General features: G+C 42.5%; 1 protein-coding gene across 1 annotated transcript; it reads right to left on the bottom strand.

Moving 5' to 3' along the window:
• Positions 1 to 895: 895 nt before the first annotated feature.
• LOC139707483 (intelectin-1-like) lies at positions 896 to 8,350 on the bottom strand. Its single transcript, XM_071618785.1, has 7 exons — positions 8,290 to 8,350; positions 6,535 to 6,636; positions 5,330 to 5,577; positions 4,846 to 5,004; positions 4,336 to 4,456; positions 3,292 to 3,395; positions 896 to 1,048 (listed from the first exon to the last, which is right to left on the bottom strand). The coding sequence occupies exons 1-7, from the start codon at positions 8,345 to 8,347 to the stop codon at positions 896 to 898; spliced, it is 945 nt and encodes a 314-aa protein (XP_071474886.1). The 5' UTR covers positions 8,348 to 8,350.
• Between the last annotated feature and the right edge of the window lie 13,710 nt (positions 8,351 to 22,060).

Raw genomic sequence — 22,060 nt, 5'->3', positions numbered from 1 at the left:
TCACAGAGCAAGACTTCGCCCTTGAAACCTGCCTTTGATGTACCCCCTTAAGTAAACCACCAGAGCCACCTTTTCTCTGTCTAGTTCCCGAGCCCACGTTGACTAGACCTATCAGGGGCTTTGCTGTTGTAAATATATTTCTGACTATTTGTGTTTGTTATTCACTCATTATTTGGGACATTAAGTTTTAGGGTGGCTTACGTTCTCCTGGGCAGGAAGAAGAACCCTCCAATGAGATGCTGGCCATTGACCCTGTTAAGACAGTCTTTTGAAATCTCCTAGAATTCATAAAAACACTTATGGTTTGGATATGAGGTATCCCCTATATTAATTCAGGAATATTCAGAAGTGAAATAACTGGTTTATGAGCACTGTAACATAATTAGTCCATCCTAATTTGAATGAACTGACTGGGCAGTAACTGTAGGCAGGTGGAGCATACCTGGAGGAGGTGGGTCACGGGGGGTGTGCCCTAGAAGAGTTCTTCTTGCCTGAGACCCCATCCTACTCTTCTTTCTCTCCCTCCTTCTTGCTTCCTCTCTCCCTCTCTCTCTTTCTTCCCTCTTCCTGGCAGCCATGAGTGGAGTAACTTCCCTCCACCACACCCTTCCTCCATGATATTCTGCCTCATCTTGGGACCAAAGCAATGGACTTGATCCACCATGGACTGAGTCTCTGAAATCGTGAGCCAAAATAAACTGTTTCTCCTCTAAGTTGTTCTTACCAGATATTTCAGTCACAGTGACACAAAGCCAAGTAACACAAACCCCAATCCCTGAATTAATATGATTTATTCTTCTTTCCTCTGCTACATTCTAGCTACTGGGCAAGTGGTTCTCCATCCTTGGGACCCCATCATTAAGAGAAGAGCTCTGGGTCCCGTAGTCTGAAGTTCTCAACGATAGAAGAGAAGCACAGCTGCCTCTGTTATCTCCCGGCTGCTGCTGTAAGAAACATGAGCTCCATATCCATTCCAGTCAAAAGCAGAGAAGTCTCCACACTGATAGGGTTTACTCTCTGGGAAGTACCCTCCTCCACCGATGCAGTGCTAGGAAACAAGGAGTGGGGGGGTGACAATGAGAGGTCTGCTGATGAGCCCAAAGACCTTAATGGCCAAATCCAGAGGAATCTTTGCTACTCATCAATTCTCCATGGGCAGTGTTGATCTATGTCTCCCATAAAAACTTCTCTACCCCTAGCTTTAGTGACATACCATCTCCTCTTGACTTTCCTTCAACTTTTCTGAACATTCCTTCTTGGATTCCCTGGATGGACTCTTTCTTCATGAATTCCTTAAGTGCTCCTCCCTAGGAGGGGACACATCTCCCTTTCCTTTATAGATTGTTTGATCCTCTTTGGCTACAGTTACTGACAATTCACTGATGGCCCCAAAGCTCTATCTCCAGTCCTTTCTTTTCTTGGGCTGAAGACCTCAAACTCTATCACTGGGACCTCTCTGAAGGCACTTCAAGCTCCCTCCAACCAAAACACAGTTAATTACCTCCAGACATCATTTAATATGGGGATACTTTGTAAAAAATGCATCTTTGGGCAATTTTGACACTGTGTGAACATGATAGTTTATTTACAAACTAAGATGACCATGATGTCACAAGGTAATATAATCTCCTGGGACTTTTGTCATATTTGCAGTCTGTCATTGATCAAAATATTGTTCTGCAGCAGCATATGACTGCATATCCTTCATTGACCCCAAACCTGTTCATCATCCAGACACCCTGACTTAATAAATGATATTCTCTTACCCAAATGAAAACCATGAGCTTATTCTAGACTTTTTCTCTTTCCATCCTCTGTGTTCAACTGGTCATAAATTTAAAATCTTTGGACTTCATCAGTACCTCCTGCTCATTTATTTCAGGCCTTCTTCTGAACTATGCAACCACCTCAATACTGGTCTCCTGGTCCTTAATCTCACCCCACTAGAATCTGTCACCACTGTGCTACCAGCATGCTTGTCACAAAGACAATCAAGTCAATCTTCCTGTTCAAGTATTTTATTGGCTCTCATCAACTATAAAGTTCAAAATCTTTGTTGTGATGTTAAAGTCTCTTCTTAATTCAGTTCCTGTCACTACCCCCACATACATCTCATGCATCAAAACTGCAAAACAGCTTGTTGCCCCCTGAATGCCACATGCCCTCTGAAACACTGATGATTCTGAACACATTATTCATTTCCTAAAGTGCATTGAGAACTCATAAAGTTCTTTCTCTCCAGCTCTCAAGACTCAGCACAGAAGTTCCCTTTCCTGCAATCACTTCCTTGACACCTCATCAGAGTTAGGTGTTCTTATAGCCCCTAGTTATTTGTTGTTGTTGTTGTTGTTGTCATATTGTTTTGTTTTGTCTTATTTTTGTTGCTGAGGGATGAACCAAGGACCTCACAAAAGCTGGGTAAGCACTCAACCACTGAGTTACACTCCCACCCTCCTGGTTTATATTTCTACTAAGACCTTGGGTTCATCAGATAGTAATTTCACCTTTGTGTGAAAGTCTGCCCTGTTGGATGAGAGCAAGGAATATATGTGTCTCCTGTTCTAGTACAGTGTAGGTGCTCAGGGCAGGTAAGAGCAGGTGTGTGCTGGCACATGTGCACACTACATTACACATGCCTGAAGCCATGGCTTCAAGGTGCCAGGGGAGCCAGATAGTCACAACAGACCTGCTCCTTTAGTGTTTCCATACTGAAAATTCCCCATCATAACCCCAGGGTCCTTCTTGATGATGAAGCTGCCTTGTCCTGCTCTGGCAATCAGTCCCCATGGTAACCTCTGGCCAGAGAAAGTACCTGTGGTAGGGAGTTGGGATGGCCTGAATGAGGTTCTAGCAGAATATATCCAGGACTTTCCTGGTAATGTGTCAACACATGGTCCATCCATGCAATCTCTGGACAGGGGTGGGAAGGCCAAGGTTGACTCTGGCAGCTAAAGCTCAGGTGGAGAATAACAACACCTCATGTTTCTCAAGCACTCTCAGCTTCAAGAGGTTTCCATGGGTTGTCCCTGAACATAATCCTCACCCTAAATCCAGGTAACAGAATGTTTTATCCCAAAGGGTGAGCATGCAACTTGATATTGATCCTGAACAGTACAGGATGTCTGTGCCTGGACAGGAGGTCCTGCAGCCCTGGTCCCTCAGAGACTCAGCAAGGAGGAAGGGAAGTCACAGTCCCACATGTATACATATGCTCACACTACACTCAACACACATACGCACCCACATACTCAGCCTCATTCATGAGCGCCTTTGGTCCCCACAAAGACTCACAAATTCAGTGTTACATCCGGTGACCCTCATTCCGGCACACAAGGCATTGGCTGCTCCCTCATTATTAAATACTCTGAACTGGATAAATCCTGCAGTGAATTCCTCTGAAAATGAGATGCAGAAAACAGCACTCAAGTCGGATGCCAGAAATAGCTTCCTTTAGGCTGCCCAGAGAGAGTGGATGCCAGGCTGAGGCTCAAGAGTGGAGGCCAGCACTACTGTGGTCATGATTGGTGCATCCCAGCCCCAAACTTCACCAACCTTTTCCCAACCCCAGAACTCAAGAAGTGGATCTCAGAGGCAGCCCCTATTCTACTAGAATTTGTTTAGAGAAATTCAACAATATTGGGGAATCACAAACAAAGGCTCGTTGCAGCAATTAGTTTTTCTTGCCTGCCCCCCTTTCTTTTTTGAGACAGGGTCTCACTAAATTGTCCAGATAGCCTCAGACTTACAATTCTCCTACATACACCAGGATTTTAAATTCTCAAGACCTAAATGTATTTACAACAGCTTTGAATTCTATAGAATAGGCTCAACCTCCACAAAGGTGATGTTACCAAACTTAGATTCACACTAAACAAATATTTATCCCTCACAATAGAAATAAAACTGTCTCACCATTTTGTCTGTTGTTTGTTGTTGTTTTATACACGAACCTGGCCTGGTCTCAATAAGTTGCTGAAGGGTTGATAATGGGGTAGCTAAGAATAGAATCTGGAGCCAATTGGTCATAAATTTAAAATCTTTGGAATTCATCAGTACCTCTTGCTCATTTATTTTAGGCCTTCCCAGCCCACATGCTGCCTCTCCTGCCTGTGCACTGTGATCTCAGGTAGGTTCCTGAACCCCTCAGTGCTTCAGGTTTCTGGTCAACAAAGTGGAGTTCATAATAGTCCTCAAGGGTAGTTGTGCAAATTAAATGTGACAAGACATGTAACACTTATAGAAGAGAACAAGGCTGTCGTGATAAATAACTTCTCCCTGTCATAACTGAATTTATCATCTTTGCTATGAAGAGTTCAAGGAGCATTAAGAACTCACGCTGGCCATAGGGTGAGTAATACGCTGCAGTTTTCTGAGCATCGCCAAAATCGTAGACCACAGGTATCGCTGGACCATTGTCAGTCCAACACTTTCCTATTCCATATTTCACTGGGTATTTCTATAAGGAACAAAAAAAAATCATTGAATAAGGACAATAGTTTTGGTTTGGGTAGATTACTGTCATTCATAAAGAGGAAGCAGTGTTTTCTCAGTAGCTGAGATTATTTCAAAACCAGTCAAAATATGAATCTTTCCTTTTTGCTGTATTTCTCCAACAGCCCCAGCCAAGTGGTGCACTTTCTCTCTCTCTTCCTGCCCCAAATATCCTCTCCCCTGGGTTTTTATCTTCTCTGGCTCAGAATTTCTGAGGAAAGTGGGTCAGAAGCCATCAGCAAATTAGGATGAGGGGACATGAAAGGGCCATGGAAAGGTGCTTCCTGCCCAACCTCACACACCTGCCTCTCTCTACACCCAGGACAGCCAGTCCCAGCCCACAGCCCTGTGTACCTGGTAGAGGCCAAACAGATTATGTTCCAGATGCTGGAAGAAGCCAGTTCTGGTGCGGTACCTCAGCAGAGAGCTGTTCCGCCAGTTCTGCATGGGGCTCTTGTTGGGCACATGCCAGACGCCCAGGTCTGCAGCCTGGATGTCATAGTAGCCAGGGTTCTGGAAAGCAACCAACACTGAGACTGACCAGCCCAGGTCCCACAGGGGCAAAAGACACACATGGGCTCCCTCAGCTGAGCTGACAGCTCTGGGCTCCAGGGGGACAGATGGCCAGCTGTGCTCACACACACCCACCTCCAGCAGGTCATGCCCCCACCACCACCCCACTGCCTCATGGCCTTGTGGGAGGAAGCTGGGATTCAAGGCATGTGACTATTTCTCTCTTCTGCTCCAGCCCCATGTCCGCAACCCCCCTCCCAACTTCCCTCCTGCATGCTGTGGCGCAGCCACAATCAGGTCCTCACCCTTTCCCAGTGGCACCCACCTTGTAGTCGTCACTGGTGGCCGCCTCTGCAGACCCGAAGGTGTTGTAATTGGCCCAGTTGCCATCCCCCTCTGGGTAGTCTGCTCTGTTGCCCTGCTGGCTGGACCACCGATCGCCCACCGTGCACTTCCCAGCCATGTTGTTCTCGTGCACACTGGCCACCAGGGTCCAGCCACCACCCGCAGAGGTCATGTCACAGAAGGTCTGGTAGACGGCACCATTCTTGGCCCGGAGGAAATACAGGCCATCTGTGGAGAGAACAAGCCCAGATCCTCCCTGTCTGGGAGCTCATGCCATCTCAGTGCCATGACCAGGACAGCTCTGGGAACTAGAAACATGGCCTAAGGGCTCCTCTCCTGAGTCCTGTCACTATGCATCCCCAAGTTCAGAAGACCACATCTCTCTGATTGAGGCAGAACATAAAATTATCCAATCTCTCAGCAATGTTCTTCACAGAGTTAAGCACAGAATATTTACATGACCCAGCAATTCCACTTCTAGGATATACTAAAAGAATTAAAAACAGAAACTCAAACAGAAAGTTGTACACATAACATTTATTGTAGCATTAGTCACAAGACTCAAAAGATAGAAACAACCCAAATATTCAACAGATGAATGGACAAATAAAACATTGAGTGTATATGTAGATCTACACACACACACATCATACACAATATATAGAATGCATACATTGACATATATATCTATACACAATGAATAAAAAGGAATGAATTATTTATGCTTAGCAAAAACATTATGCTTTGTGAAATAAGCCAGATGCAAAAGTATAGCTACCTCATGATTCTACTTATACGAGGTAACTAGAATAGGCAAACTTATAGGACAGAAAGTAGAACAGAAGTTACTAGGGCCTTAGGGAAGGTAGAATGCAGATTTATTTCTTAATAATTATGGAGTTTTTGTTTGGGGTAATGAAATTTTTCTTGAGATGGATAGTGTTGATGGGTATAGTGATACAAGGCTATGATACCAGCAACTGGGGAGTCTGAGGAAGAAGGATCACAAATTGGCCAGCCTCAGCAACTTAGGGAGACCTTGTCTCAAAAACAGGGAGGGCAGGCCTTGGGATGTAGCTCAGCAGGTCCAATCCCCAGAACTTAAAAAAAAAAAAAAATTTAAATAAACTAAAAAAAAAAAAAAACTTCACAAAGGACAAAATTCTGACAGGGCTTGTTACTTACCATTTGCACCAAAGTATTTCTCTTTGATTTCTTTGCAGCTTCCAGGCAGAGATGCATACAGTGAAGACCAGGTCCATTTCGTGGGAACAGTACTGACCACACCTAGAGAATATGCAGAGTTTCATTCTCTTTGCTGCTTTGACACAAAACCCAGCCTTCCCTTACCACTAATCCCAAACTCACTCCACCTCTGTGGCAGAGCCTCGCTGCCTGGGTTGAAAGACCCTGAGCTATCCAGCATCATCCACCAGCCCATCTGAGCCAGCATCCAGCACAGGTTTACCTCCCTCCCTCCACACGACCTCGTGCTGGGCCAAGCCCTGACCTGGGCACTTGGCATTTAAAGAAATTCAACATCCCCAGGAACTTACCTCTAGAGGGAGTTGCCAAAACCAACAGAAAATTCTATTAAAAGGAATGAAGGATAAGCTCAGGAGAACAAGAGAAAGGCTCTGAGATGAGAATAGAGAAGTCTGAAGGGAGCCGGGGGTTGTCTGGGATAGGATGACTTAGTGACAGAGGCTTTCTAGTTCTGGTGACACTACAGTGTACTCTGAGAGAATAGACATGATTCATCAGTTGGAAGAAAGAAAAAAAAAAGAGAATTCAAGGCAAAGACAAAAACATGTGCAAAGACCTGGAGAAAAGAATGAAGCAAAGCCCGGCTTGAGGAGGAAATACAGGTAGCTTAAGGTGGTTGAGGCAGAGGGTGAGGTGACAGAGCTGAGACTCTAGCCAGGAGACCAGCAGGGGCACAGAATGAAGAACCTTGTACACGAGTGTCAACTCTGCAAACCAGTCTAAAAGTCTGGAGGGGTGGAAGCATCAGAAGCTTTCAAGTCAGAGGGATTCAGGCCTAAGTAGCTCAGGCTTCCAGGGCAGAGTCCTTGGGTTCTATTTGCCACACCTGAGCCTCAGTTTCCTTCTGCCTAAGATGAAGCTAATAACTAGTATTTTTGTAAAGATCAAGTGAGGTTATATGTAGAAACATGCTTTTCTCAGCCAGGCATGGTGGTAAACACCTGTGATCCCAGTGACTTAGGATGCTGAGGCAGAAGGATCACAAATTCAAAGTCAGCCTGGGTAACTCAATAAGACCCTATCTCAAAATAAAAAATAATAAAACATGCTGGTGATGTGGCTCAGTGGTAGAGTGCCCCTGGGTTCAATCCACAGTACTGAGAAAAGAAACAGGCTTTTCTCATTAAAAGGTAGGTAGATAGATGATAGATAGATAGATAGATAGATAGATAGATAGATAGATGATAGATAGATAGATGATAGATAGATAGATAGATAGATAGATAGATAGATAGATAGATAGATAGATAATAGAAAAACAGATTGTAAAATGCCATTCCTATTCTTGTTGTAGAGAAGAGTATGAAGAGAACATTCTCTGGACACAGAGCATACCCCACAATTGCCATGGAAATCCCAAGGCCAAGGCACTCCATTTGAGTTGGAAATAGCAAGGAGAGAACACGGTTCTTACAAGGGTCCCCTCAGGACCACACAGAGACAAAGAACCAGATCCAGGATAGGTCTTAGCAATACTCTCACTGCTAGAAATCAGCACTCAGACTACATCCAAGGTGGCCTCTGTGCATCTCAAAGACATCATCTCTGGTTCAGGAGAGTCCCCCATTCTGGAATCAACCCTACCTAGTTGTGTTTTCTTTGAAAGCTGTATGCAGGTGAGGGAGGGTGCGGGGAGGGACGGGGGTGGACTGGGCCCCTAACAGGGAGACTCACCAGCACTGCATCCTCTGCTGGCCACAATGAGAAACAGCAGAAAGCTGAATTGGGTCATTGTTAGTCTTAAAAAACAAAGATGAAAGTCACTGTCTTGATTATCTTTTTTTCTTTAACCCTGTCCCCACTCCTTTCTAATCTTAGAAAAATTCAAAGCTCTCTTTGTCTCTTTCTTTTAACTCCAAACATCTCTGGAAACTAAATCAGACCTGAGCTCCCCAAGGGCTCCCCAAACTCACACAAAGCAAACACCTTCCTTCAACACAAGGCCAGGAGCTGAAGTTCCCAGCAAGTGGAGACTGGATCTTTCTCTGCAGAGGCTCCTAATGAGAAGTGAGAGCTGAGCCCTTTATGGAGAAAACACAGGGGGCACAGCCCAGGTCTCCAGACTCACCCTCCCCTGGCATGATGCCCAAGGAGGTGAGGCCTCTGGTTATGACAGGAAAGATACACAGTGATAATTCATGGAATTAGCAGGACAAATATTAGAGGTCAACTACTAGCATTGTTCATACATTTGCAGATTTTGTGGACTTGTGTATTTTCAAAAAAGACAATAGAGAAGACTAACAAGAGTTGATGTTGATTTTGGCTTTTTGTTTGTGCCTTTCTTTCCTGCTAAGTAAAAACTATTTTTCAAATACCTATCATCATCATTTCATAGAAAAAGGAAACTTTAACAACAAAATAGGAAAGGTATCTTTTCAGAATGAATATAAGCCTTTAGCTTGAATAAATGTAGTTCCATACAAAGTTTTGCTATTTTGTCCTTAATTTTCTCATTTTGCCACAAACTAGTAAAACTTTACTGCACACTGCATTTGGGATTAAATCAGTAAAAAAGCCCCTTTAGTTCTTCAAACCTCTTATATCATTCCTGTCCCAATGTTATCCAAGTCCCATCAGCTTATAATAAAAGTAATCAGCTCCTCCTCAGTGACACCACATCCCTAATATATAACTTCATTGTCGTACTGATAACATTGCAATCCATAGGAAGATTGTGAACCTCTCTTTGATTAAGCCAGTATTTTTATTTTTGTAGATCCAAGATAATCAGAGATATTGAGAGAATAGAATAAAACAGTGTCCATGAAGGAATGCCCACTTCTGCCCCTCTCCTCTCCGTGCACTGCCTGCAATGCTAACAGCAATCTCCTGCTCAGCATTATCGCCAGCCTCAGACCTCTCAAGAAGTCCGAGTTCATCAAAAAGAGGAACACAAGGCTCATTCAGCTCTAGTCAGGCTCTAGTCATCATTTCATAGAAAAAGGAAACTTTAACAACAAAATAGGAAAGGTATCATTTCAGAATGAATGTAAGCCTTTAGCTTGAATAAATGTAGTTCCATACAAAGTTTTGCTATTTTTCCCTTAATGTCAAAAGTAAGAATAACCAATAGAAACCCAGGGATATCAACAACTGGGTTCAGAGAAGATTCGAGGGTCACAGATTGATTCCCAACATTGGTTATGGGAGCAACAAGAAAGGAAAGTCCATGCTACTCAGTGGCTTCTGGAAGTTCCTTGTCCCCAATTTCAAGGAGCTGGAAATGCTGCCAATGAGCAATGAGTCTTATTGTGCTGAGATTGCTCACAGTATTTCCTTCATGAACCTCAAAGCCATCGTGAAAAAAGAAACCCTACTGGCCCTCAGAGTCACCAGTTCCAATGCCAGGCTGCACAGTGAAGGAAATGAATAGGAGACTCCTGTGTGTATTTCACTTGTACTTAAATAAACCCAGAAAAAACTGCACACACACACACACACACACACACAGAGAGAGACACACAAAGAAAATATATATTCTTTTAGTACTTTTCTTATTAATTCTCAGATTTTTTTTCATATTTTGACATCTTTAGTATCATTATACATCCCATCTTTAGTAGTGCACACATCATGGAACAGTCTACTACTGACTGATTGAACCTAAGAATCTAGGAAAATGGTGGACCTGTTTGAGGGATATTATCCCTTCTAACCATCAGCATTCAGTCAGCGACTGTGTCCCATCGATTGTACCTCCTACTTCCTCTGCAATCTGTTCCCTATGCCACCTCCTCCAAATCCCACTGCCCTTGACACTTGTTTAGTTAAGGTCTAGATTATATAGGACACATTCAGTGGTGATTAATAGAAACTCCATCTCAAAGTGGCTTAAACAAAAGTAAATATATCACTTAATGAAGTAAAAAAATCTAGAAAGAGGGTAGGATTTATGCTTAACTGACTCATTAGCTTTTGTCCACCAGGCTTCATCCTATGACTGAGTTCAAGATGGTGACTGGTATTCCAGGCATTACCTACAAGCCGAGGGAGGAGGCTCATCTTTTCCTGTGGCTCCTTTTCAGGAGACAGCAAGCTTTCTCCAGAGTCCCCCAGCTTCCTGTTCCTAATGTCTCATTGGCCTGAGATGGTCACATGTGGCACTCTCATTGTTTAGAGCACACTCAGACTGGTCCTCTAAACAATGCCAACCTATTTTCTCACAGTACTGGAGACTAGAAGTTGAAGGTACACATGCCCAGCTCTAGTTCCTTCTGAGGTCTGATTCCTTCTGAGGCCTCTCTCTTTAGCTTATAGTAGCCACCTCTCTATGTCTTTACTGGTCTAAGCTCTGAGTGCAGTGCATTCCCGGTGTCTCTCTTTCTGTCCGAATTTCCTCTTCTTATAAGTATACCAGCCATATGGGATTAGAGTCCATCCTAATTACCTTATTTAAACTTGATTGCCTCTTTAAAGTCCCTGTCTTCAAATGCCATCACATTCATACTCAACATTTAAATATGAGAACATGATTCACTCACACACCCATTCCTGAAGCAATCCCTGGCCAGGGGAATAGATCTGTCCAGATTGCCCAAAACCATTCATCTGGGCCTGTGGTTAATAATGGTAAGTCATATAACAATGCTTTCCCTAGTCTCTATTTCAAACATTCCTAACCCTCTTCAATCTCTAGTATCGGCCCCTTTCAATCCCTTCTCCATATTTGCGCCAATAAGAATCCTTGTAAAACACAAACCATCCCTACAATCCCATTAAAAATATTCCTGTTCTCCTACATCAGCTGGACAACCAAGTTCAAAATCCACGGCATTGGAGTTGTATCGGTTATCTATTACTAATAACAACATGCTCAGGGGCTGTGGTTGTTGCTCAATGGTAGAGTGCTTGCCTGGCATGTGTGTGAGGCACTGGATTCAATCCTTAGCACCATATAAAAATAAATAAAATAAAGGTGTTGTATCTCCTACATCAGATGGACAACCAAGTTCAAAATCCACGGCATTGGAGTTGTATCGGTTTATCTATTACTAATAACAACCTGCTCAGGGGCTGTGGTTGTTGCTCAATGGTAGAGTGCTTGCCTGACATGTGTGTGAGGCACTGGATTCAATCCTTAGCACCATATAAAAATAAATAAAATAAAGGTGTTGTATCCATCTACAACTAAAAAGAAATAATAATTTAAAAAAAAAATACACTCCATAACATAGTGGCTTAAAATAACAACCATCTTTTCTTTTACTTATTAGTGCAATTTGAATGTGGTTTGTCTCTGTTGTACATCAGCTAAAATATTTAAGTGCCTTCTCTTATGTTCACTCATTAACAAATAAACTATCACGATGGGATTTTAGGGTTGATCTATTCAGACATCTGGAAGCAATAGTGTGCCCATAGCTGGTGGCCAGGGGGGTTGAATGGATGCTGGACACTTGCTCTCTCCAGTCTTTCTCTTCCCCACTTTGGTCTTATATGTATTTTAGCTCAATTTCCTCCATCACTGAATTTCCATATGCTGCAGAACACAGGAATCAGAGGAGTTAAAAGGATAACTGTAGGACCAGTAAGGACTATTTTAACATTGGCAATGACAAGTTGAGGACAGAGGAGAAAAAATAGTAGGAGAGAGCAATGGTAGCCAAATGAACTTTCCACTTACACTACAATCTATGTTGGGGTACAGGAGGGGGCTAGTTTGAGGCTAGATTGTATGTATGACAAGCTGAGAGTTATTGGGAGGTGAGGGAATGCTGATAGGTGTAGAAAAGAATTAGAGCACTTGCCTAAGCATGCACAAGACTCTGGGTTAAATCCCAGCACTGCAAAAACAAATAAAAGAAGGAATAGATGATGGTTTTGACAGAACAAAGCTTTTGAAGGACTTAGATTCATCATCAATGGCCAGTGCATGTCAAAATAATTCAAAATGTACCCAAGACAGGAAATTGACAGTATGTATATATGTGCATCAAGAGAGAAGCATGTGGAAGAAAGTCCCTCCACCCCCACCTCACTCCAGCCCAGTATCTATCTCTAGTGACTTGGTTATACTTTCTTATTTTAAAAAAAGAAAGCTTTATTGTAAACACACAGAGAGAGAGAGAGAGAGAGAGAGAGAGAGAGAGAGAGAGATCAATAAATTACAAAAAGGGTCATTATTATCCTGTTCAAGAAATAGAACTATCAGCACCCCAAAAGCTTCCCATATGCTCCTTTTAGATTATAAACCTGTATCTTCTCCCTAAAAGTCATCATTGGCCCAACTCTTATGGTAATCAGATTCTGTGCCCATGCCACACTGTCAAAAATATTATAGATTTGTAGCCAGGCATGGTGGCACACACCTTATATAATCACAGCTACCGGAGGGGTGGGAGGGAAAAGGCAAGAGGAGATCAAGTTGGAGGCCCACCTAGGCAACTTAGTGAGACCCTGTCTCAAAATTTAAAAAAAAAATTAAAGGAGCCGTGTCCTGTGACTTATGCTTATAATTCTAGTAACTCAGGAGGCTGAGGCAAGAGGATCACAAATTCAAAGCCAGACTTAGCAACTTAGTGAGGCCTTGAGCAACTTACTGAGACCCTGTCAAAATAAAATATAAAAAAAGGATTGGGGATGTGGCTCAATAGTTGAGTGCCCCTGGATTCAATAGCCTATAGCCCCCCCCCCCAAAAAAAAAATAAGGGCTAGGGGTGTAGCTAAGAAGTAAAATTCCTCTGGGTTCAATCCCTTGTTCAGAAAAACAAAATAGATAGATAGATAGATAGATAGATAGATAGATAGATAATAAAGTGTCTTAATACCCATTCTTCAAAACTGTCTTGGTGACTACTGGCCTTTGCATAAAACTTTTTTTTTGTTTTGTTTTTCAATACTAGGATAGAACCCAGGGTCTCACACATGCTAGGACAGTGCTCTGCCACTGACTGCAACCCCAGTTCTTACATAAAACCTTTTAAATCTACTTAAATCACACACTCCCATACAACACACACAAACCTTTGGGATTTTTATATGAATTACATTGACTCTATAGATAATTTTGGAAAGAACTGATGCCTTTAAGGTATCAAATGTCATATATCTCACATTTATTTGGGTTTTTATTGCTTTCTCATAATATCTTAAAAGTGCTCTGTAAGGAATTTTGCATATCTTCTTTTATATTTATTCCTATGTACCTGACTTTTTGTTTTGTTTTGGTACAGGGTATTGAACCCAGGGACACTTAACCACTGAACCACATCCCAGCCCTTTGTTGTATTTTGTTTAGAAACAGGGTCCCACTGAGTTACTGAGGCTGGCTTTGAACTTGAGATCCTCCTGCCTCAGCTTCCCCAGGTTGCTGGGATTACAGGCATGTGCCACTATACCAGGCTTGTTCCTGACATTTTTAGTGCTATTGTTAAGTGCTTATCATTTTAAATTTCATTTTCTGTTTGATGGTTATGTAGAAAAATACAATTGATTTGCATATCAATTTCATATACAGCAAACACTGTCTTCTCTCTTACCCATTCTGATCACGGATCTGGAGATTATTTGGAAAATCTGCATAACATCTGAAAATAAGGAGTATCATTTCATCCTTGCTCATCTCCACACCTTTTGTTTCTCTTTCCTGGCCTACTGCACTGTGGTTACTTTCTGTATCATGTTGAGTAGCAGAGAACTAAGTAGAGATCCTCTTCTTCCACCACACAAGAAAGATTTCAATGTTGCTGGGGGTTTTGTTGTTGTTGTTGTTGCTTGGTTGATCGGTTGGTTTTTGTTTTGGTACCAGGAATTAAACTCAAGAGCATTTGACCACTGAGCCACATCCCCAGCCCTATTTTGTATTTGATTTAGAGAAAGGATCTCACTGAGTTGCTTAGTGCCTCACTTTTGCTGAGGCTGGCTTTGAACTCAGTGAACCTCCTGCCTCAGCCTCTGGAACCGCTGGATTACAGGCATGCACCACTGCGCCCACATTTATTAGATTATAAGATCCCCTTTTTAAACTAATTTTCATTAAGAGTGAATATTTAAAATATCTATAAATAAATGTTTTATCATGAATGAATCTTGGATTGTATGTATCACCTTTCCATCTATCAAAATTATCATATTATTTTTTACCCCCATTTTGCTACAAGCCAATAAAACCTACTTCTAGAGTGACACTGGTTCCCAAGTTGCATTTTAGAATTATTGCTCCATATGCACTTCTTCCAACATCTGCTCCCTCCCCCTGTCCCAGGCTCATTCCTCATCTCCTTGAGCTTAAGTGTTACTTACAACTCTCCTTTCTCATTACTGGAATAAAACAGATTAATTCTTCCTGAGTGTTCCCTCATCCCTCCTGCAGAGTTGTATTAATGTAATACCATCATCACTTTATTGTTTATTTTCCTCTCACAGCAGTTCTTAGGAAAAAAATTTATGTGTCACTCTATTTGTTAAGCCAACACTTTCCCTGAAGATTTACACACCTCCTGATGTATCAATAAGAGCAAATAGAATTGTATCCGGGACTGAGACAATTGTTCACATAAAATTTATACTTCCTATTATACTAGATTTAACACTTTACTATCTCTGCTATCAAATGCATCTTCATTCAATGGCATATCATAGTTTACTTTTCACCTTGAATGGTACATAAATAATGATGCAGTCTATCACCTTAGATTTGATGAGAAATGCTCGCTCTGACTTTAGCAGAGAGTTGGTGTGCTGGAATGAAGAACTTCCTGCAAGCCCAAAGACTTGAGTCCAAATTCTGGATGGGGTACTAATTAGATATGTGACATTGGGCAAACCACTTCATCCCTCTCAACTTCAGTTTTCATATCCACAAAATGTGTGTAATAAGCTTTACCTCAGGGATGAATAGAGGTTCACTGGAGTAGACAAAGAGGATGAAGGGGGGTGAGAATATGAAAGATAGTGGAATCAAGTGGACCTAAGTTTCCTGTGTTCATAAATGAGTACACCAGCAGTGAAATTCCACATCATGTACAACCACAAGAATAAGATCTTAATCAGAATAAGATATATACTCCATATGTGTATAATCTGTCAAAATATACTCTACTGTCATGTGTGTCTAAAAAGAGCAAATATTAATAATGAAAAACAAAATAATCTCTAATTACAGGATTGCTTCGAGGAGGGAAATGACGAGCAGAATGAGAATGAGAAAAAACGACCTCAGAAAACCATGACTTTTCTTTTCTCCCACTGACAACAGAAGTTCACTGCAGCAGAGAAACTCAAAACTCAATTAACAAGGGGATATGGAGCCTGCATTTCACACAAACCTTCTGCTCCACACCAAGCACACTGTATAGCATTTAAGAGGATTCAGGGGATATTTGTACAAGAGACAAGGAAGGAAAGAAAGGAAACACGAAAGGAAGTAAAGAGAGGAAAGATAGAAGGAAGGAAGGAAAGAGAGAGAGAAGTATGGAGGAAGGAAGAGAGGAAAAGAGGGTTGGAGGGGAAGTGTCTGCAAGTTTAAGAAAAGGCGTCAAGTATATCGAAAACCATGATCTGCCAGGTGTTATGGTACACACCTGTAATCCCAGCTCCTCAGAAGAAGGAGGCAGAAGGATCACAAATAAAAGTCCATCCTCAGCAACTTAGTGAGACCCTGTTTCAAAATAAAAAATAAAATGGACTGAGGACATAGCTCAGTGATAAAGCGTCCCAATCCCCAATATGTATACTTGTGTGTATAGACACACACACACACACACACAATACACATATATACAAACTGGACTGAAGAAGGGATCAAGGAGTACAGAGAGAAGAGGGAAATTGACTTAGGGCCAGCAAGGTTCTTTCTTTGTTTAAAAAAAAAAAAAAAATATATATATATATATATATATATATATATATATATATATATATATATATATATATAAATTAGTTTTTGATAGACTTTTATTTTATTTATTTATATATGTGCTGAGAATCGAACCCAGAGCCTCACAAATGCCAGGCAAGTGCGCTACCGCTGAGTCCCAGCCCCATACCCCCCAAGCTGGGTTCTTGATAAGTAAGTAATAGAAAAGAATTTCAGCCCACACCTGCAGAGGAATAGTCAGAGATTAATTTAGGGAAGTAGATAAATACTTAAACAAGAGAGAACGAGGACAATTTCAAGAGAGCGGCGATGCCTTTGGGGATCAAGCAAGAAATACACATTCAAGAGAGAATGTGGCCCATCTCCAGAGCGAAGGGCATGTTTGAGGGATTCTGAGCTCTTCTCTCAAAGGAAACTCGAGGAGGGGTGAGTATGAGATGGTGTGTAGTGATGATATCAACCTGGTGATCTCTCTGGTGGTCTGTTCAGCCTCAGGATCCTCCAGCTGCTGTGGTCTTCATTATCTGATGATAGATAATGCTGGAAAATCCCCTAAATTATAGGTTCCCCAAGGCATCCTATCTCTCTTTGCTTACTCTGTATATTGGGGGAGTTAATGAACAGTGCACAGGTAGATTTACAGATTCCCCAAGAATCTGCAAGGAAGACAGGCTGGGGTAGGGGGGTGGGGAGGTCACAGACCTGGAAAAGTGTGGGGAACTTCTGAATTTGAATCTTTCCCCCCGTCCTCCCTTTATGTCTCCTCCTATTTCTCATTCCTCCTTTCCTACCTCCATGTACCTTTCCAACATCATCACCTCCTACTCTGCTCCGGGCTTATTCAGCTTCTGCTGCTCGGGTTCCTTCTGCTCCCTGAACACAGCGGACTCACCTCCACCTGAAGTGTACTGCCTGTGCTGCTCCCTCCGCCTGGGACATGCTACCCCAGACCCCTTCATGGCTCAGCCCCTCACAGGAATCTACTCGAAACTGAAAACCACCACTCAACACATCCAAGTCCCTGCTCTACTCTCTTTTTTCTAAAATACCTGTCAAAGCTTGACATTCCATTTACTTTATTTATATTGTATGCTTTCCAGGACTAGAGCACAATCCTCAGGGAGGCAGAAAGTTGTGCCTGTTTTGCTGCTCTAACCCCAGTGTCTAGAACATGACCTGGCATGTAATAGGCTCTTGGTTAATTCTTGTAAAAAGAATGAAATTTATCTGGGCGTGGTGGCACACTTTTAATACAGTGACTAGTGAGGCTGAGGCAGAATTGCAAGTCTGAGGCCAGGGTTTAGTGAGACCCCATCTCAAAATAAAAAATAAAAAGGGCTGGGAATATCATGGTAGAGCATCTCTGGGTTCAATTCCCAGCACCAGAGGAAAAAAGTGAAGTTTATGAATGAATGATTAGAAGACATTCATAAAATATGCTGTTAATTCTACAGTAACCACTAAAAGAATAGAAACAAAGTACATAATTTTAAAGCTCATATAGAGGAGAAAACAAATAACAAAACAAAATTGTAGCTAGGCATGGTGGCACATGCCTGTAATCCCAGCTACTTGGGAGGCTGAGGCAAGAGGATATCAAGTTCCAAACCAGCATGAGCAACTTAAAAAGACCCTGTCTCAAAATCAAACAAAAGGGCTGAGGATGGGCCTGGGGTTGTGGCTCAGTGGTAGAGCCCTCACCTAGTACATGCAAGGCCCTGGATTCAGTCCTCAGCACCACATAAAAATAAATAAACAAAAGGTATTATGTACAACTAAAAAAATAAAATATTTTTTTAAAAAAGAGCTAAGGATATGGCTCAGTAGTAGAGCACTGTGGGTCTAATCGCCAGAACTGCAAATAAATATTTAATATTAAACAAAAGAGAACAAGGAACAAAAACACAATTGTATTAATTCTCCATGGTTGTTCAATCAAATTACCACAACTTGGGTGGTTAAAACAACAGAAAGTTATTCTCACACAATTCTGGAGATTTGAAGTTCAAAATGTAGGCATCCTCAGAGCCATGTTCTTTCTAAAGAGCCTCAAAAAGGGTTTTTTCTTGACTCTTTCTACTTTCTTTTTGTTGTTGTTGTCCCAGGGATTGACACAATGGGTGCATAACTACTGAGCCACATCTCAAGCCCTTTTTTAGTATTTTATTTTGAGATAGGGTCTTGCTGAGTTGCTTAGGGCTTCCTTAAGTTTCTGAGGCTGGCTTTGAACTCACAATCCTCCTGCCTCAGCCTCCCTGAGCCACTGGAATTAGGAGCGAGCCCCACAGCACCCAGCTCCTGGCTTCTTTTAGATTGGATCATCATTCCTTGTTGAAGCCGTGACATTACAGTGTGCACATCTACCTTTGATTTGAATGTGAGGGATAGCGAAGCATTCTAGAAATAATTTCTGCCACAGTCTGGCTGGGCACAAATCAGGAGCCACTGAAGCAGGAACAAACTTTTTCTGAACTCCACAAGCACACTCCACACACGCTCCCCGGGAACTCTCCAGAACGCCACACAGCTCCTGCAGGAACCACCAACCGGAAATCCCTCCTCCGGAAATCCCTCCTCCCGCACTTCCCCAACCAATGGAAACTCTCCGGGAATCCCCACAAGAGCTCCAAAGTAGCTCGAGAACTCCAAAGTAGCAGGCCGAGGTGGATAGTAAAGGTCTAATATACAACCGAATCAATCCAACATCATCTTAATGGCTTGCCTCTCAACCAATACTATTGGCAAAATGCCAGGGGCCATTCCGATTGGGCTGTGGCTCTCAGCAATTTCTTTCTCTTTTATCTGATTCCAACTGGTTGAGCAGAATGAAAGAGTCTGACATCATTAGCACCTAGGGACCAAAGTGAAGGGGAAATGGAAGCAAGAATTTCATGTGTGTCATGATCATTGAAAGAGCTGGTAATGAATGGGGCATTTCAGAGGGGATGGTGTCCTCTGCCTGGCATTGGCTCTGGTAACTGTCACCATCTGGCATTTCTTGACCTGCGGCAACATAACTCCATTCCTTGCTTCCATCTTCACAGGGCCATCTGCCCTCTGTAGGTTTCTGTCTCTGTCTCTTCTCTCTTTCTTATAAGGACACCAATCATATTAGAGCTAGGGCCAGGCCTAACCTGGTATAACTCCTCTTTCTTTAGTAATCACATCTGCAAAGCCCTATTTCCAAATAAGGTCATATTCATAGGTACCTGACATTAGCTCTTTGACATACCTTCTTAGGGAACACAATTGAGCCCCCAACGGCAGTCGTCATCCTAGGTCTCCAAATGTATCTGCAATTTTAGATACACCGGGTCCAGCCTGCTGTGGCCTGATGTTTGTGTCTTCTCAGAATTTATGTGTTGACACCTAATCCCCAATGTGAGAGTATTTGGAGGTAGAGACGTTGTGAGATGAGGTCATGAAGGCAGAGCTCTCATGAGTGGGATTCATGCACTTATCAAAGAGGTCCTGAAGCTCCCTCTCACCTTCCACAGGGGAGTTCACAGAGGAGACAGTGAGCTATGCAGAAGCAGCCCTCACCAGACCCCAAGTCTTCCAGTGCCTTGACCTTACACTTCCCAGCCTCCAGAACTGAGAAATGTAAATCTCTGTTTCTTTTAAGCCACCCATTCTAAGGTATTCTGTTGTAGCAGCCTGAACGGACTAAGGCAAGCACCCAATCACAAATCACCTTCCAAAGGTACAGAAAAAACAATGACAGAAACCAAGAGAAATAACAGATGATGTAACAAACTCAGGAATCCAGGTAATAGAGTTATCAGACACAGACTTGGTGTTTGGTATGTTCAAAATAATAAAAAAACAAAGCACCTTTTTTTTTTTAACCAGAATTGCCTAGCCATTTTTATTTTTTATTTTGAGACAGGATTTGCTAAGTTACCTAGGGCCTTGCTATCTTACTGAGGCTGGTTTGAAATTTCGATCCTTCTGTCTCAACCTCCCAAGTCACTAGGATTATAGTCATGTACCACCACACCCAGCAGAAGACAAATTTTTAAACAAATAACTGAAAAATATGATAAAAACTGAAAATTTTAGTTTTATTGCAGAAATGTCCTGTTCTTAAGACTAATACAAATTAAGGAAGAGCCAGAGACTTTATTGTTGTTGTTTTGGTGCTGAGGATTAAATCTAGGGCTTCACACCTGCTCTGCAGACACTGCACCACTGAACTACATTCCCAGCTTCCTCTGAGTCATGTTAATGTTAAAATAGAATTAGGGTGATCCCTAAGTACTAGCACCTCTGAGCACCTGCCAGGAGCAAATTTAAGTCCTCTCTGGAAGGCAAAAGTCATCATCCTCTCTGAAATGCCCCAGTTCATTACCAGTTGTCTCAATGACTATGATACACAAGATATTCTTGCTTCCATCCCCCTTCACTTTGGTCCCTATGTGCTAATAATGTCAGACTCATCCACTCTGCTCAGCCAGTTGGAATCAGACTTACATTATCTTGTACAAGCCTTGTAATTATCTCCTGATGTTGCCATTATAAAATCTGCTGCTTACCCAAAAAAAATATATTATGAAATTGTTATGGAGAAAAATACATTGGTCATCCTTCCTCCTTCTGATTAAGGATCCCTGACCAAGGGGTGATAGGTGAAGGACTTCCTGGCATTGCACAATGGATACCTTGACCTTGAGATATTTTTTAGTTTTGGGGATTGAAGTCAGATGCATTCTACCATCCTACCCCAAGCTACATCCCCAGTCTCTTTTTTGAGACGGTCTCACTATGTTGGCTGGCTTTTGTTTCTCAACCACAGCACTATGGACATTGCAGGTCAGATCGTTCTTTATTGTGAGAAGAGAATATCTTTTGCAATATAAGATGGTTTGGGGGTGTGTTTGTTGAGGGGGAGTTGTCGGCGGTTGTCCTGCACATGAGCTAGGCACACCCCGTCAGCTTTGAGTAACATTGAGGACATTGACCTGGCATCACACACTGTGCGAAGCAATGGGCCTTCCCTTCACTGGGCAAGGAAGTGCCTCTGCTCTGGGCTTGGGCATCACCCAACGGGATTGGGCAGCCCCTCCTCTAAAACATCATCCCCTGCCTTATTTGGGTGGAATATTCTATCAAATGTCTTTCTCCTAATAAATAGAGGGGTTCAGGGTGCGCTATCTCTTGTCCTCTTGCCCAGGCCCAGTGCTGTCCAGTGTGGAGCTGACCCTTGAGGTTGCAGAGCCGCCCCGCCTCCCACAATTGAGAAAAAGGTACTTTCATGTTCGTGTGGCCTTTTCATCACCTGCCCAAACCACGCAGAGTGACCCTGATTCCATCACCAGTGTGGATCGTGCGCGATAGGTGTTGTGGTGCTTGTTGGTTTTTTGTCTGTCTGTCCCTGGAGGTTGAAGCCAGGAGTGCTTTACCCCTGAGCCACATCCCCAGTCCTTTTTATTTTATTTTATTGTTTTGAGATAGGGTCTCACTACAAATGCTGAGGGTTTCTGGAAATTGCTGAGGCTGGCCTTGAATTTGAAATCCTCATGCCTCAGCCACTTGGGAAGGGAAGAGTCAGTGTCCTTGTTCTTGATGACTATCTCTCCCTACCTCGGAGTTACAAGACCTCCCCCCAAAACAGTCTTCAGTCAC

Source organism: Marmota flaviventris, chromosome 10, assembly GCF_047511675.1.
Source record: "Marmota flaviventris isolate mMarFla1 chromosome 10, mMarFla1.hap1, whole genome shotgun sequence".
Classification (NCBI taxonomy): Eukaryota; Metazoa; Chordata; class Mammalia; order Rodentia; family Sciuridae; genus Marmota; species Marmota flaviventris.
The sequence above is the reverse complement of the archived record's forward strand: the minus strand, read 5'-3'. Positions and strand labels throughout refer to the sequence as shown.

Coding starts and splice junctions, on each gene's coding strand:
- LOC139707483 (XM_071618785.1), bottom strand. CDS start 8,347: ATGACCCAATTCAGCTTTCTGCTGTTTCTCATTGTGGCCAGCAGAGGA. Junction 5,578..6,534: donor GAAATACTTTGGTGCAAATG/GTAAGTAACAAG, acceptor TTCTCTCCACAG/ATGGCCTGTATTTCCTCCGG. Junction 4,457..4,845: donor ATCTGTTTGGCCTCTACCAG/GTACACAGGGCT, acceptor TGTTCCTTATAG/AAATACCCAGTGAAATATGG.